The 17,845-nt window shown below is 42.4% G+C and overlaps 1 protein-coding gene across 8 annotated transcripts in view; it reads right to left on the bottom strand.

Moving 5' to 3' along the window:
* camk2g1 (calcium/calmodulin-dependent protein kinase (CaM kinase) II gamma 1) overlaps positions 1-17,845 on the bottom strand; it is a 74,791-nt gene that overhangs the window by 11,688 nt on the left and 45,258 nt on the right. For 5 of the 8 annotated variants that reach the window (XM_072666768.1, XM_072666769.1, XM_072666771.1 and 2 more), the window contains exons 5-16: positions 16,745-16,810; positions 14,681-14,753; positions 10,773-10,875; positions 9,086-9,169; positions 8,756-8,850; positions 7,694-7,816; positions 7,283-7,366; positions 7,073-7,115; positions 6,421-6,483; positions 2,609-2,649; positions 1,170-1,256; positions 47-91 (exon numbers count right to left, since the gene is read on the bottom strand). In XM_072666768.1, coding sequence (XP_072522869.1) covers positions 47-91; positions 1,170-1,256; positions 2,609-2,649; positions 6,421-6,483; positions 7,073-7,115; positions 7,283-7,366; positions 7,694-7,816; positions 8,756-8,850; positions 9,086-9,169; positions 10,773-10,875; positions 14,681-14,753; positions 16,745-16,810 — 907 coding nt within the window. The remainder of the gene's footprint in view (positions 1-46; positions 92-1,169; positions 1,257-2,608; positions 2,650-6,420; positions 6,484-7,072; positions 7,116-7,282; positions 7,367-7,693; positions 7,817-8,755; positions 8,851-9,085; positions 9,170-10,772; positions 10,876-14,680; positions 14,754-16,744; positions 16,811-17,845) is intronic. The other 3 variants (XM_072666770.1, XM_072666772.1, XM_072666775.1) reach the window with 1 other exon arrangement.

The following is a 17,845-nucleotide window of genomic DNA, read 5'->3' as shown; positions in this document are numbered from 1 at the left end:
TCATCCATATCCTGCTCCAGAGAATGAGTACAGCAAAGGGACTCACCTTGGTGCCATCTGCTGGGTTGTGTACTACTGTGGTCTGTGGCTCCTGTAGGATTTAATACAGGCCATAAAGATTAGATACTGTCACATAATACTCCTACCCAAAACTACAGTTAAACACACAGGCACACACAGGCAGTCTTTATAATGCAGTGTATAATACAAATCACCCTATGAAGAATTGTGGACCCAACATGCCACTGAGATACCAAAAGATGGAGAATTCCAGACCGAGAAACAAGCAAAGATGAGCAAAGGCATAAAAAAGGGAACATGCATGAAATCTGTAAATGTTGATAATCAGCTCTCTAAAAGCCTGCTCACACAGACATGCTGTGTGCATGTTCCGTGTGAGTGATGGTGGGGCTTCTCTTAGCCCTGTGATGGGCTTTAGACTGCCTGCAGGGCTGTGGTGGGGTGAGAGGTTAACAGTGTGCTTTAATGGTTCGTGTTGGAGGTCCCGGGATGCTCTTTGCTCAGCTGTCTGGGCAGCGTGTACACGCACAGTCCATTTCAAGTGTCAATTCACTTTCCTCTGCCTGGCCCTCTAGGGCACCCAGCTATCATTTTTGGCACGGAGTGCAAGAAATGACAGTTTTCAAGCAGAGAAACTGCAGAGCAGCTTCACTTCAAATTTTGTTTATGTACTTTTTGCTTCTTCCAGCCCGTCCTAACATTTCCCATTGAGAACATTGAGAACACTGTGACCAATTTCACCAATTTCACTTTTCCTAGTACACACCGGCACACTTGGCGAGACTGGTGATTAGGTCGTTTGTCTACAGTTTACAGAGTGATCAATATGGTCAACACTGCATGTGAAAGTTCTAGAAGTCACTCAAAGCCTGGGAACAGTTAACTTTAGTAATCTCCCACATTTGGCAACTGGTGTACTGCACGTGTTTATTTGGATTTAATGAGTGTGCGGGTCAGCTTCCACTCATATGGTCAAATTGAGGGCCAGAAGAGAACAGCAGAACATAAAACGTATAAGATAAAGCCAAACTTAAACTACTGCATGCAAACAAAACAAAAACAAAACAATCAAGACAAGGAAACACTGGCATCTACAGCACAGCACACTTGGTGTGGATGAAGGGAGTGTTGAATGCAGATTAAAGTACCATTGGTGTAGAGGAGGCTGAGTTGCTCTCCTTCAGGGCACTCACTACGGCACTCACTACACTGTTTTTAGTGTTGTTTGTCTGAGGCTGCAGCAGAGAGGAGACATAACATTTTCCTTTTCAGATAGATAAGAGTCACCAGCGACCGGACGGTCATTCACATCTAGCATTCACATTTTTTACAAAAAAAAAAACAAAAAACAAACAGCATTTAAATTGATTGACTCATTTTACATTGACAGGGCATGAGCATGCATCTACTATAAAACACGACTGAAAAGAGTGGGACTGACAGCTTAAAAGTCACCTAACATTAAATTAAACATGAGATCAAAAATAAGTCAAGCTATACTTTGTTAATAAGGCTGCTGTTGCACAAAAAACTGAATTTAACCCTTGTAAGAATCATCTATTGGATTTGTCCATAGCACAGAGCACCAATATACTGAAAGCCTAAAGCAGATAATTTGACTTTTGCCCTATTCAAACAGGATTACCTTTACATTACAAGGGGTCTGGGGGTCGACTGTGTGTGTGTGTTTTTCCTCCTTCATCCTCTGAGAAAATTAAAGGACTGAATTACCTACTAATTTTCACTTAACTCAGCGGTGGTCTGGTCAGTTCAGTCCTGTTCAGACACGCATCTCTGTGTCCTCCAGTAGATATTAAATACTTTCCAAAACAATAACTTTTGTTTATGGCTTGAGAAATGCGCTGAAATCGTTGTTGGAGCTTTGCTTCACTCCAAACTGGTCTCTGGGATTCGGATGCTAAACCAGCTTATCCTGTGATGATTTTAGTCACATCTCGGAATGCAAGAGTGTTCACAGAAGAAAATGGACCCCCCTCCCACACACACATATATTATCCCCCTGATAAACTAATCCAATTTGATTAGGGCTTAAGGCTACATTATTATAGATCTCTTAAATAAGTCTTCATTATTACTTATTCGTTAGCTCCATTAGTGAGTGGCAGCAGTACAAGCAATGATTAAGTCTGTTAATTAATCTTTGGTAGTAGTGCTCTCACTCACAAGCACTGGGGATTTTGCTTCTAAGCTCTGCTACTGTTCACAAACCGTTCACTACTCCAGTCTGATCGGTTAAACTCGAACCAACTGTTATAGATTTCTAAATGTTTTACAAACACTGAAAGAGAGTTAAGTAGAAAATGTTGAAAACCTTTACATGAGAGGAAAAAAAACCTTCTGAGCTTTTAATCAAAGTCAATGTAAAGGGAGGTTTTCAATTTCAATTAAATTTAAACACAATGCAGAAGATAACTGTCAGATTCACATTCAGTCAAAACATGAATGTTTGGTGTTACAGTGATGATATGTAGGTTAAAGAGTTAGGTAGCAGTTCAAACAGTAGAAGAACTTCTTAAAAAAAGATGGGAAGGAAGGTAGGTGCACAGAACCCTGCTTCAGCTCTTACCTTAACTCCATCTGCTTTTTTGTTGAGTAAACTTTTGCATGCTGTAAACAAACAAGACAGTCTGAATTAGTCTACACTTAATGAAAGCCAGCGATGGTGCTCACATGAACAATCAATCATTGTTAAGGTTCCGAACTTCTGATTCAACTAATTCACAGATTTCAATGAATCATTCATTTGATACTAATCCTAGAGCAGACGGACAGAATTAAATTGTTCTCCATTCCAGACTGCAGGCATAATGAAGGAAAATCACAGCTAATGTATGCAATTGATTTCCTTTAAATGCAACCGTAATTTCCCGGCGGTCTGATTTAGAGGTCCTAAAGGCAGTGTAGGTGAGTGAGTTTCAATACACTGCAGATTACCTTCCCAGCTAATGACATGGCTTACGTGGGGCCCTAACAAATGCATATAGCAGAGACCTGTTCAACAACACACCCACAAACACCAAAGTCCAAAGCTTTACGCTCAGGAGCCCCATTAGGTTCCTTACCTTCCATCAACAAGTGGAAAGGAAGGATGATTGGGAGAAAGGCAAGATTGAGAGAGAAAAACAACAATCAACAGATTTGCAGAGAGGAAGGCAGATGGAGCTCGAAGGTGGAAGGTATAATTTGTTTGCAAGCCCACTGGTGTTACATGCTGCACTCAATATGAGGTGATGGGTGCTAGTAGTGGGTGCAATTTACCACAGCCATCCATGCAGTGACAAGGTAAAACTACAAGTCTCATAATGAACTTGAATAAGGGATTCTCAAAAATCGGTGGCCTTCACCTCAGTAGCCATCTGGTGTGTTTAATAAGACCTTGAGAGAATGCAAGCCATGCCTGGAAAAAACAAAACTCCAAACAACATTCCTCCATTCTTTCCCCATTCAAACAGTTTGATGGAGTGGACTGCTAGACATATGCCACTTAGATCAGTCCGAAGTTGGGTTGCCTTTACATATCTAGATTTGAACACAGGATATGGAAGGAATGTTGTCTTCAGATCAGGCCTAAAACATCTTCATAACTACCTTCCTTGTGTCAAAACGCATCCCCGTCTGAAAGTGCAAAATAAAAGCAACATGCTTTCCAAGCTAGTTATGATATCTTCTTCTGTTCTGAACACATTTCAGATCCAATTCCCCATTTTAAATCCAACTAAAGCCATTTTCTAAAGCTTACAGACACAAGGAGGGCATTCTGAAGTATTGAGAAAGGGCAACAATCCTGAACAAAAGCTCTCAGAACATGAGGATATTAGACCATTTGCAAGCAAACCAACAGAAAAGTAGCAAATAGTTATATCACTTCTTATATCCTGATTAGGGCAAAACCACCAACATGCTTAAAATGGTCTATTAGGCAGCAATTTCTATCTAAAACTCTGTCAGTATTTAGTCTAACTCTGTTAGTAAAGTGAAAAGCTTCAGGGGAGAGAGATAGACAGATGAGAAAGCTTAAAGCTGCATTCTTATTGGTCAGACATCTAAAATAGCCTTTCGTCTGCAATGAGATGAAGCTTATATATAAAAAAAAATATATATATATATATACACATATCAAAGACTTACTCGGTATGGTTGAGACTTGGTGGACAGAGTTCTGACAGGATAGCTCCAAAGTAATTAATGTCAATCATCACTACAGTTAAGTCTAACTCATTATCTAAGAAACTCCCACACGATGGAGGCTGTACAATAGGCTAGCCTTTACTGTGGGAGAAAAAACAAGCAGCGAAACTACTCGACCGAAGATTGTGTGGTGATGTCATGACCAAATTTATCATCAGTATGGCAGGAAGAAAGGGTTTAAAATGTTGAAACCTGTACAAACAAAACAAAAAAACTTCTTCTGTTTTCAGATCTTTAAACATCATCACCAAAGTTTTTGGGAGCTTGGCACCTGTGTGCTCCCCCATGTCTTTCCTCATTGGAATGAACAGCATCGTCTGTCTGGCCTTCAGCGGGCCTTGTTCCACGCCGACCACCTGGCGCATGCTGGAGCCCAGCGCAACTCTACACCGGGTCTGACGGATGGCAGCAAGCCAACCCCGCTCCTGCCCGTCCATGTGGCACACACCCCCACACTCTCAGCAAGGGGGGGGTAACGGGTAGCAGGGAGAAGGGAAGGGCGATGGTAGCTAAGGCTCGGGCTGTGCAGGTCTGCTTTGGCAAGGGATGAGAGACCAAAGGCTAAAGACTCTGGATCTCAAACTCCATACCACAAAAACCTCTTTATCTGGCTCAGGCTGTTCTGTAGAACATGATCAATATGTACAGGTTTGTGACTTGTGATTGTTGTGATTTTATGGAACTAAAAATCTGCATAACTGAAAATTTACAGTGTAAAAAGGTAGTTGGTAGTTTTAGATATGCCTATATAAGGTCTGATCACATTTACTAAGCTTAGATAAACAGCAGTTTGCTGATTTCTGTTAATTAGCTCTAGAGTCTTTTATTTTGCATCCGTTCTTTTTATATATAAAAAAGGTTTTTATATGAAAAGCTTTTGTATTAAAGCTTCTCTGATACTTGGTAATGCATCCCTTTGACTATATAACATGCATCCTGAGGGGTAAAGATTGGAGACATTTTCTTTTACTAACTTTGTGCTTACTTGGTCTGCAGAAAGTCGGGCTAAAATAGACCAACAAAATGAAAAGGGACTGGTTACATGACAGGGTTGAGATTGCTATTAAGACTAAAGCTAAATTTTGGTCCAGTGTATTTACCATCCACATTAGGACTGGATGCATTTGACACTTTAATTAAAAATGTTATTTATCTGCACACGACTAGTTGGACTAACTCTATGGAATACCAATATTCGATGTAATTAATTGGCTAACTTGCATATTGGTCTGGCCCTACTGTGCAATGCTCTGAGCTGTAATTAAGAGAAAAAAACACTGATTCCACATCTCTGGCTAAAGCAGATCCTACCTAAAAGCTCTTTTCCACGATAAAAGCAGGAAAATAACCAAAGGAAGAAATATAACCTAAGGAAAAATAAAATAAAGAAGGGAGTGGGATAACTCCAACCAAAGCATTCGCAGGAGACATTCACTCGCTCGCTCGACCCGCCATGCAGACAGATAATGCATGCTGGCTAGTGGTGGGGTGTCTGGCAACGGTGATCGTTAAAATGAATGCAGTGCGGTGATATTGATCAGGCTCTTTCGCCTGGAGCCTTGGCGTTCAAATTCAAGTCAGAGAAGAATACAAAAAAAAAAAAAAAAACATTGAAAGAAGGAATGAGATGTCCTTCTATTCACATATCAGGAGAGGCCAATGCATGCTAGTGAGGAGAACAAATATCCACTTAAAGCCAAAGAGGCCCGAACAAATGCAGCGTGTTTACACTGAAGACACTTTACTCTTTAAAGAAATGCGAGCCTGCTTTTTGTCTCTAAACATTAAACAATACTTTGCCTCAACTAAAAGCTTGAGGATAGCATGGGGGTGAAGACCATAGCACGTCTGAACTGCTCAAGACTCCTCTGACATAGTTATGCATGTTAATCTTCACAGACATCTCGGTGAAATTTCACATGGCATACGTATGCAGGATGGAAACTCAGCAGGCCGCACACTCGTGTTATATGAACTCGAGAAGTCTTCCATTCTGGACCAACAAGTATTGATCAGTCATGAAAGGGAAGTGTGCGTGTGCTGTGTGATGGCAAGCATGGCAGGCTTCCATTGGCTGCATGCTGACTGGGTGGAAAAAAAAAAAGGGAGGAGTCAGGACTGTGGGGTCGTAGAGGACAGGGCTCGCCGGGCCCCCCCGGTGGTGAGACGAGGAGATGCACTCTCACATACCTTCCTGTGCAAGCGCGGCAGTGCTGGTGGTGGGAGCAGCAGGGCTGGTATGCTGCCGGCCCACTATTGGACAGAGAGGCGTTCAGTTGGAAGGCGCTACGAAAAGAGTTGTAACCCACCCACCCCGAAAGAAAGTGGCTTGCAGCTTTCTTTATGATATTAGGAATAAATTCAATTCATAATTATAACTAGGCATGAAATACAACCTGTGTTATCAAAGACAAGACAGGCACCTGTCTTGTGACCTGAAATAACTTGTTACTCCTATTCCTTTGTTCCTAACCTCATCCGGTAGAACTACTAGAGTGGAATAAAAATAACTGACTGACAAATCACTGAATGCATGCAATCCTGAAAAGCTGAAGGAATTTTATGATACTGTTTTCCCTGCTGCACAACTTCAACACTTCTTATTGAGCATGTGGAGCCTGTGAAAAAATGTGTGTACAGTTGGTCTGCGTTCCAGCCTGACAACATGAAACCAAAACACAGTAAAGCATCCTAACCCACTGGTTTACAGATTCAGACCTTACAGTCCCCTCCTTCACAGCGGAAAACATGCCATTGCTCTGACATGTTTTGATCACAGCAGCTTTGTCCTTTACTCCGGGGCCCTACCTGATCAGGAAAAAATGGAAAAGCAAATACCTACCTGAAAAGTTTCTGGAAACCAGCATAGTGGTGAGGATGGCTCCCTGAATGGAGAGAGAGAGAGAGAGGGGGGGGGGGGTGATCATCAGTTTTGTGTTTCCCTTAATCAAGAGAAATAGACCCCACCTTGGAGGATGCAGTAGGACAGAACTAAGCTAGAGTAGTCAATGAAAATCTTTGGAAAACGAACCTTTAAAGGCAACAACTGTACCTTAAGTTTTCTCCGAGCATTGAACTTGCGCAGGCACTCCACAGTTTCCTGGCGATGCATCATGGATGCCACTGTTGATCGTTGCTGCACCAAGAAATTGGGAAATCGGGAAGGAAAGAAAAATGAAAGGCCTCTACTTTATCATACCTAAACTCATCTGAACTAATGCAGATTCAGTGTGAAGATTTCAATCACTAAAGGGCAAACTGCACTAAGAGGTACCAAAGGACACAACCTTTTAGGTCTCCTTCCTGAACCGTTTTTCTGAAGGTTAGTGTAGTCACTGAGCTAGGGTGGTAGGAGCGTGAATGTATTAAAACTCCAAAAGCATCTGAGGCGCTGCTGAGTTTTTAATGGATTTCTGCAGCCTGGGGCTTATGGGAACTGTAGTTCTTGGCAGCAATTACTTACGCAGACCCATGGGTGCTTGAGGGCCTGCTCAGCAGTGATCCTCTTGGCTGGGTTGATGGTCAGCATCTGGTTGATGAGGTTCTTGGCCTCAGGGGTGACTGTGTCCCACTCAGGCGAAGGAAACTAGAGGGAGTCAGAGAGAATCACACAAAGCGTTAGATATGTAATCTATATGCGGAGGAGTAAATGCAAAGGCCTCAAGTGTTTTCCACACAGCACGATGCAGACGAACAGACACACGCAGCAGAATTTAAGCTAGAGGCTAATCAAATTAGGGGTATAGCAGGGATACAAGGGGTCACGCTGTGTCACTGCATTTCTTTTCCACTCTAGCGATTGGCTACGCTACGGCCATGGCTGGTGTTCTAATCATCTTACTTTAGCATATTAGCACTTCACAGACACACTGAGACAAGTTCTTACCTGAAGACACCAAACAGACATTTTAACGTGTCCTCATCTCTCTTTCACTTTTAAAGAGCTTTTTCAAGTAGTAAACAGTGTGAAGAAATCTAGCTGTCACACCATGAAGCAATTTCCAGTTTCCCTCACTCACTCCCTCACTCCCTCCCTCACTCTTTTGTTCATAAACACAAACAATAACATGAACACACATTCACACCCACAAGATTCAGCCAGCTCTGTGTGGTAAGTCATCTCTCTGCAATGCGTCAGGGAAGGCATGACAGGATCAATAGAACCAGCACAGCTCTCAATTGCACCCAATCAAAAATTAAGCATCCAGCCCCACCAGACCTCTCGGCCCAAGCTGCAACAAACCACCACAGGTAAATTCGGTGTGCGAAAATAGTGGTGCTCAGATTTTTGTTGGTCACTCGGTCACTCTATGGTTTCCTCTGAATTCAAAGCGAAAGAAGTTTGCTAGGGAGAGAAAAGATGACCAAACTGTTAAGCAAAAGTAAAATGTCTTGTGGGAAGATCTCACAGTCCAAGAACAGTGAGATTATTAGAACTTCAGGCCCACTTCGCTGAATTCATAGAGTCCTCAAGCTGAGGAGCTCAGCTCCATAGAGTGCCTCAATAGGAACAAACTCTACTCACATCGTAAGCTCCAGCCTTGATCTGCTGGTACAGTTTGTGCTGATCTTCATCCCAAAATGGAGGATAGCCCACTAGCAGAATATAGAGAATGACACCTGAAGGGGAGAAAGACCTGATGAGCCACACTGATAAGCTGAGCTTGATGAGTTTATTCAGTGTTAGTTAAGAAGCCAGAATGAAATAGTTCATACAAAACAAAATCTGACCCTTCTTTACAATTCACAGCCCAAGAAAGAGTAAAAAGAGGTGTATGTGTATTTCATATTAGGAGAAGATATCTGAAAAGATATTCTCACTGGTCCCTGATGTAAATGTCAGCAAAGAACTCACCACAGGCCCAAATGTCCACAGGTTTTCCATAGGGGTCTTTCCTTAGGACCTCTGGAGACAGGTAGCCAGGGGTACCTGCAAAACCTATCCCAAAGAACAACAACAGGGTGACCCATGGCTCTCCTCAATCTCAATGGGTTCTTATGATGTAACATATGCATATGTCTATAGCTTGTTGAATAGTTAAGTAACAAGAATACTGCATACTTTACCTGTTCAGAAAAACATATGAACATTCTTTGGGTAAAAGATGTAAGGATTAGTCTGTGTGGCAAATGTGAGCAAGAGCTAAAACAGCTCTTGAGCTGCTGAGTCAGTAATATGAACTAGTCTGCCTGTAATAAGCAGTATGAAATAGTCCTGTAAAACTTCACAACACAAGCATAAAATGTTGCCATTTGCGGTTCAGTCTTGACTTGAAATTTGTTTTATTTTGCATTATGGGATGCAGTACGTCACAAAGATGGCTCTGGCTGCATACTGGAATACATGATCTGGGTACACTGGAGAAATTCATGTTGGTCACCTGTTGCATACTATTAACATAATTCAGTGCACACAAGTATCTAGTGGGCTATTCAGAACACAGCCATAGTCATCTAGCTTTAGGATCCCTGGAATGAAGCTATTTGAATGGAAACTCAGTCTGCTATTAAGTAAATTCAAACTAATTCCATCAGCAGCATATATAGGATAGATCATTCAAAGTCATGCCAATCGCTATGGACTGTGACTGACCCTATCTTGAGCTAAACCAATTATTAAAAGAATAGGTTCGATATTTTTGTGCAACAGTACTTTTACCAGGGTATACAAGCCTCAGAATCCAGTTAAAATAAGCGGTCTTCAAGAAAGACAATACACCTGGTAGTACTACATTCAGCTCATTCACTCACACACACATTGTATATATGTGTGTGTGGTTAGTAGTTGTTGACAGTGCTTCTCTTAAATTCTAACCCGAACACACACACACACACACACACACACACACACACACACAATAGCAAAATAAGCCCCATAAAGCAGGCCAGCCCCCAAAAGGCCGTGAGCCAGTCTGGCCAGTCTGGCAGGGATCCTGAGGAATCACTGCTGGTTCTTGGGAGGGTAGGGGGACTGATCTAAAATGACCCTTTACCTTTATTACCTTACTTTACGTATCCATCATCCCAGTCATGTGATTTCTACTTTAATAAAAGTGGAAATTCCAACCTGAATTTCCACTTTTATTAACTAGAACGATAGAGGAGATTTGAGAAGCAGGCATCTCAACATTACTTGTGTGTATCTGCCCAACAACCAGCAGGGGGCCAGAGGGCCAGTGAGCAGTTTGATTTAGTTGTGAAAATGGTGTTGAGATTAGATTTTCTGCATAAACTGGAGCACTTTCCACAGCATGAAGGAGCTGTCCTGAAATCCAGTGAACCCTACTAAGCTCAAAGCTGTAACTGTGAAAAGGGCTCACTTTAGAAGCTGCTCTAACTTGGATTTCTTATGGGTCATGAAGTTAGTAAAGAAGGACCTCATCTATGCTTTTCTTATTTTTTGTTTAAACACAGCCGTTTCCAGCAGTATATTATATTTAGGGTGCTAATTTTGGAGAAGCTGGGTAAAAAAAAACAAACAAAAAAAAAAAACACAGACTGTAGAGTGGATGTGAGAGTGTGTATGATCTACTTTCTCTTACCAAACCATGCCTGTTGGTCTCCCTGTACCTCAATGGCCAGTCCAAAGTCAGCCAGTTTCACTGCTGCTCCTTTCATCTTACTGGCCAACAGCAGGTTCTCAGGCTGCAAACAGATGGACAGACCTTTTAGGAGCTGCAGGTTATTGGTATTTGTTTATTTTATACTGTTTATAGCAAAACAAACTTCCCTTTTAAGAACCTCATGTATTAATGCTTTTATATCAGCAAAAGCCTTCTCAAACAGATAGCAATAAAGGTAACAGATTTGAACAGAAAGCCATTACAGTTCTTTAAAAAATCATCAAGCCCTAAGTCTATGGCAGCTGACGAATAAAGAGTATGATTTTTAATAATATTTTTTCTGTTAATTAGCTGGTCCTTCTCTAAAGGAACCCTGTCTATACACCTATATTTAAGATCAAGTTTCTGCTATTTATTTCAATTTAGGAAAGCAGCTGACTATTGTGCACCTTAGGCTTCTTAAAGCAGGTAATTCTCATACCAGTCAGGTCCTACTACTATGTACTTTGTGTGGATATCTCAAAAAAATGTAAATGGTTATACTTCCATTACAAAGAAGCTTAAAATTAACACAGAAATCCAGCAACTTTCTCTACAAAGAATGCTGAAAGACAGAATAGCAAAACTGATGTCATCACTACCCTCATAACAAGAGGTGTGGTAAAGAACAGGCCTAGGGCATAGGAGTGATCAGGGAGTTCTTTCTGAAAAAGCTCAGGAGCGAGAGAAACATACAACGGAAGCCTCTCGGTTTCAATTAAGAAAAGCTATTCTACCACTATGACTGAACGAATAAGAATTTTGTTTGGATACATTTCAAAGATCTGAAATCTACATATTCCATCCATACAATCTTTGTGTAAATCAAAGTGTTGGGATACTGGGTGTCCGAGTCATTGTGAGTGCTTATTGCTCAGCATGTTGGGGGGGGGAAATCCTTCACATTCCTACCCAAGGCAAAATAAGGGCTTGCAGTCATAAACAGAGCTACTTGCCTCATGCCCTCCCTCTTAAAGAGTGGGTGGAAATTCTGCAGTGTAGGGTCGTAAAAAATAAATGGAGGAGAGAGCGAGGGAAACAGGGCTCTCTAAAGTGGAGGAGAAATCACAGCTCAGTCATCACCTGGGCCTCTTAATGCCAACCACTCTTTATTTCCTTTCTGCCAGCAGTCAAACAGTGTCGTGTTTTATAGACACGACCAAGCTCAACCAAAGACAGCCTACATGCTTGGGTCTGTTAAAATGTGTGCAACCTCCTGCACATATGGATTTCTACTGACTATTTAATAACTTTACATTTAAGGTATTTAGCAGACACACTTATCCAGAGAGACTTACAAAAGTGCTTCACTGTTTACTCAGAAAATACCTTTAGCTAATTTGTTTAGGCTGGAATCCAAAAGATACCTCAAGCCAATTGCTGCCAAATACAAAAGTCAGTATGGATGCCTAGACAAAAAATCCTCATTATACACTACACTTTGTCTGAATATCAGACAAATCAAGTAAGACAGGAGTATAATCATAAGCCTTAATACAGTCTTCAGTCATTGTTTGAAGACAGAAAGCTACTCCGACCACCATTCAGACTCCCAGGGGAAGTTTGTTCCACCACTTCGGTGCCAGGACAGAAAAAAGTCTGGATGCTTGCCTTCCGTGCACCTTAAAGGATGGTGGGTCAAGCCGAGCCGAACTTGAAGCTTGAAAGTTATTGGTCCAGATTGGGTTTTAAACATTGCCATAAAGTACAGAGTGACTGGTCCATTCTTGGCTTTGTAGAACAGCATGAGGGTTTTAAACCTAATGCAGGCAACTATGGCTGAACTTAGAATCACTGAAAACAAGTCATTAATACTAATTGTATCACAGTCAGTATGAACACGGAGAAATAACCACAATTCATTGTGTAATATTCCAATTAAATCCTTCTCCTATTTAGCATTCAGTGCGAAGCAAAAGGTTGGGCCCGCCAGGCCAGAATACTGCTACTCTAAATAGCTAAGCAAGTAAAACATGACCTTATTTTCTACAATTTTGAGCAAAATTACTTTCTATTTCCATTTTTTACAAAATGACAAGGGCCTGAAGCAAACATGTGAGAATCCCCTGGCAAGCTTTACAGTTAGTAAATGCTTCTTGTAGCAGCTAATAGTCATAAGAGAAGTTCTGTGAAATTCTTGGGTCGTCTTGTATGCACTGCTCTTTTGAGGTCTATCTGCTGATTTTTTTTTTTAATTATGTTTAGGTTGGACAACTAAATCCCTTATTTCCTCAACCAGTAAAAATGTCATGTGCTACTAGCTGCAACACAAGCCATGACTGATTCACCCTATATTCACCCAGACTTTAACTTGACCTTCACTGTTCTGGTTACCTGCCATTCCTTAATTAAAAATCACAAACTGAAGACAACAGCTACCTGAAAATGATGTTTAATCTTCTTAAGGCCTTCTCCTGCTTTGTGTGACATAAATGATAACATTTTGCTAGCCTGCTGTTTAGAGAAGCCCACCGCTGCTAACTGATGATTTGAGGAATCAAAGTACTTCTGAAGCTTTGAAATCGCCCAGCATTGCCCAACAATGGCTGTAAACAAGCCATAGCCCTAGGAAGATAATTAAGGTCCGAGACCTTGGTGAAAAGTTATCAGAGCTCAAATCCTTTGGGGTGACCAAACCTGAGCATGGTGCTCCTTTTATTGTTCTTTATTGTTGAAAGTAATGTTTTATCTTTTACTTTATGTCTTTTGGACCAGTCTACTTCTACTATTCACAGCACCAGAATGGGGACTAGTCGAAAGGTTGCTCAAACATGCCAGGGGAGCCCAAACATGCCGCTAAATATTCCTGCAATAATCTAAATGTATAAAAGTACAAAAAAAAATTCGCAGCTCACATGACCACAATCAAAAATGCTCATGTTTATCACTGCATTCCTTAAACAGTCTGATTCTTGAATGGATATTCTAGAAGAATGTATTAATGACTGCGTATGAGTAACTCTTTGATATACAGTGAATCCCCCCACAGTCTCTCTCAGAGACATCGGCAACAGTTGTCATATCCCTTCCATCACCATGGCAACCAGAAGGGCACCTCTCTGCCACTCAGCATTGGGCTCACACACACACACACACACACACACACACACACACACACACACACACACACACACACACACACACACAGGTCACTGGAAGTGTGTGTGTATGTGTGTGTGTGGCTGCGCACCTGATGCAAGCACTGCGAAAACACAGTTGTGCGTGTTAGAGATTAGAGGGTTTTTGGGTCTTTGCCACAAGGCAGAGGTGACCATGAGCTGACATTCTTCTCCGCGCTGGAAGCGTGGTGCGTGATGGCGCCGCAGATCTAAATGACACAGCACAATCACGCAGCGCCGCTGCAGCTGGGGCTGCCGAACCACTCTGGAGCCAGGGCGCCAAAACGCTGACCGCTGAAGTGCCTGAGGGTTCGGCTGACCTACGAGAGCTGCTTCGTTCCGGGTTTACATTTTCATCCCTCACCCGCGTAATAACAGCTATCCGAGGATGGCAGGGCGAGTGTTCTCCTAAATGAAAATAATCCTCTTATTTTGCCAATCCACTGAGCAGGTAAGTAACCCTGGTGTTCTGAGTTAAGAGGCCTAAAAAACCTGAGCATTAAGAAAAATAATAAAAAATGATGAACATCTCTAATAGAGCAGTACACTTAGCAGTTTGACTGAAAACACATGGGAGCGCAACATAGGATGGACTGCACACGTGAGGGAGCGAGCGAGCGAGCGTGTGTGTGCGTGAACGAGTGTGACGCAGGGCATCACCATGGACACACTCTGAGGCAGACTAGCTGTGGTTGAGTGTGGTTGTCGTGGCGACAGGCGCTAGCTCACCTTGAGGTCTCTGTGCACAATGTCATGCTGGTGAATATGATTGACACTCTCCAGGATCTGATTGATGCACTGGCTATAAGAGAGAGAGAGAGAGAGAGAGAGAGAGAGAGAGAGAGAGAGAGAGAGAGAGAGAGAGAGAGAGAGAGAGAGAGAGAGAGAGAGAGAGAGAGAGAGAGAGAGAGAGAGAGAGAGAGAGAGAGAGAGAGATATGAGCTGGAGCTAAAATTACACTTAACAGCATGGAAAATTTCACAAAAAAAAAACTAAACTAAAATAACATCTAGGCCATTTTAACACCACATGCCCCATCAAAGTCAAAATGAAACCAGACTCTCTCTCTCTCTGTGTGTGTGTGTGTATGTGCACACACACACACACACACTAGAAGAAGTTCTTCAGGTTCTTCAACGAAAAGCGAACGTATCACTTCAGTATTCATTGGCCATAAAAAGTGTCTGATCCACCCCCTCCCCTCCGGATGAAGCTTACTAAAGGCCAGTCATTGATCATTGGAGGTAGAATATATTGTGCAGCAGATGTTTATCTGTCTACAGTTGACCACAGTTGGGCCAAACAGATGTATAACTTTGTTACAGCAATAGAGTAAATTGAATAGAAGTGACATCTGAGAGGAGTGGATGGAGAGGGAGAAAAAGGGCGAAATAGGCAAGAGGAAAACAGAGATAAAGAGATGAAGAATGAAAAAGAACGTCCAGTATGGGAGATGAAAACATTGAAGTTATCAGGAAAACAGAACGTGTACTCTATTCATGATCAAACAGGGCAACAATTTTTATTGCCCAAATTTGGTTGAATTTGTGGACCGGCATTCCATTCCCAGGACAGCGTTCAGAAATGGGGCTGTTTGCTTTTCGATCCTACACACACAGGCACACTCAGACACACACTGTCATCGTACTGCTTCATTTCAAATATACAAGGCCTGAAGGCTGTAAATGAGCTCGTGAACCCAGTGCTGAATAAACGGCTGTAATAGAAGCTGAGGTGAGAGCAGTGAGGCAGTTGGAAGCCTTCTTGCTTTCTGCTGCAGGCCTGCTGCTTTGATTCAGTGGGCGAAACCTGCAGTGCCTCTTCACTCCCGCCTGCTGCTTGCTGAAGACACCGTCTTGGCACCTCCACTCAGTTCAGCCCTTTATGAGCCCCAACCCACTGATAAAGAACTGTACTTCATGCAGAACTAAACATTCAGGCCATCCTCCTACAAAGACAAAGACGCACACGAAGGAACACCCGTACTGCACATAGGCCATTAAATATGAGCGGGGCCGTCGTCTCAAGGCATAATATATGTAAAGCAGACAGCGCTAGATTTAGTGCTAGACAAACACATACGCATTTGCATGCTCCACACACACACACACACACACACACACACACACACACACACACACACACACACACACACACACACACACACACACACACACACATGCCCATCAGCAAGTCGCCGTGTGCAGATGATGAGTCAGTAGAAGCCTTATTAGGACTCGGCTGCCACTGGAAGACTGCAGGGGGTTAGTAACCACAGCAGCCTAATGGAACTGAAGAGGAACAGAAAGAGGTGGAACAAAAGAGGAGCGGACAGAGGGACGAGCAGAATGACAGACAAGAAAGGAACAGAGGAGAGAAGGAACGTGGAGAGGAGAGCTGAGAGAAGAGGGGAGGAGGCAGAAAAAAAAAAAAAAAAAAAAAAACACACAGGATGTGTGTGTGTGTGTGTGTGTGTGTGTGTGTGTGTGTGTGGTACCTGTTGATGGGTTATCCTGGTAACTCTGCCATAACAGCATGGTTAAAGAGCACTCTGATCTTACTGCACTTAAACAGCCTCCTCCCTCTCACTCCCCAATCCTGTGCTTTTAAACCAGATGTGCACATGCATATACATATATACCCCCACACACACACACACACACACACACACACACACACACACACACACACACACACACACACACGTATATATGTGTGTGTGCGTGTGTGTGTGACCCGCTTGCTGTAGTCTGCAGAGCAGTAACCACGGCAACAGTAAATTGGAGTGCCCACCTCGCGTCAGCCTCACTGTAATACTCTCTGGCAACGATGTCTTCAAACAGCTCCCCCCCAGTCACACTGCGCAGAGAGAGAGAGCCAGAGAGAGAGTGTGAGAGAGAGAGAGCAAGAGAGAGAGAAAGGGATGGTTGAATACACTGCAGCAGAGTAGGTTTTGGTGTGATTTGGTCAGCAGTAGGGAGTCATAAATACTTTCTCTCTCTCTTTCTCTCGCTCTCTCTCCCTCATACACACACGCGCACAATGGCGCAGCCTGAGGCAGACAATCATGGTGTTTTCAGTTTTCTTAAATTTAAGACCTCAAGAGTTCACCTTCAGTCACATTATTATTCGCTGATAAATGGGAATATATTCCCAATGGAAATATATTGACAGTTCTCCCTGTGAATGGGAAATGTTCCCATATATTCCCATTTATGGCTGCATATGTTTCAGCTGCTGACATACTGCTCACCCCTAGACATGCAGTGTTATCCTATATCTGCACACGCTGGGTCAGTCCCACATACACTATATAACAAAAAGGCAACCTGTTCATTTGTTTCTTCTGAAATCAAGGGTATTAAAGTGTTTATTCTGCTTTTTTTCTGCCTCTACTGACTACAGAAGGCTTTCTACTAGATTCTGGAGCATTCCTGTGAGAATCTGATTGCATTCAAAGGTATTTGTTCATAATCAGGTTGAGGCTCCACTGATATCCGATTTTGCACACGCACATATAGTCTAGTCCTCACCTGCTCTTTTCTATAAAAAAAAAAAAACAGCATAGCTGATGACTACATTACTTTACACACATGTAAGACTGGAGTATGACTCCTCATTCAGGGAGGAACATCACTCCTAATGCACAAGTCCTATTGCAAAATTCTCCTACCACTGTAAGGACCTAAACAATTAAGCAATAATACATGGGAGGGAGGGCTATACCAGGAGATGTTGGCACTGGTGTACTGTGGTCGTAGGCACATTACATCAGTGTGAATATCTCCCATTATAGAATGAACCTCGAGTGTATTATTGCGATTACACCACAGTTGTTAACTCTGTTGTTTGTTTATTAACATTTCGCAAGGTACTATTGCTCAATTCAATCAC

The sequence above is a fragment of the Salminus brasiliensis genome, chromosome 22 (assembly GCF_030463535.1).
Source record: "Salminus brasiliensis chromosome 22, fSalBra1.hap2, whole genome shotgun sequence".
Taxonomy (NCBI): Eukaryota; Metazoa; Chordata; class Actinopteri; order Characiformes; family Bryconidae; genus Salminus; species Salminus brasiliensis.
This window is presented reverse-complemented; position numbering and strand designations above follow the sequence as displayed.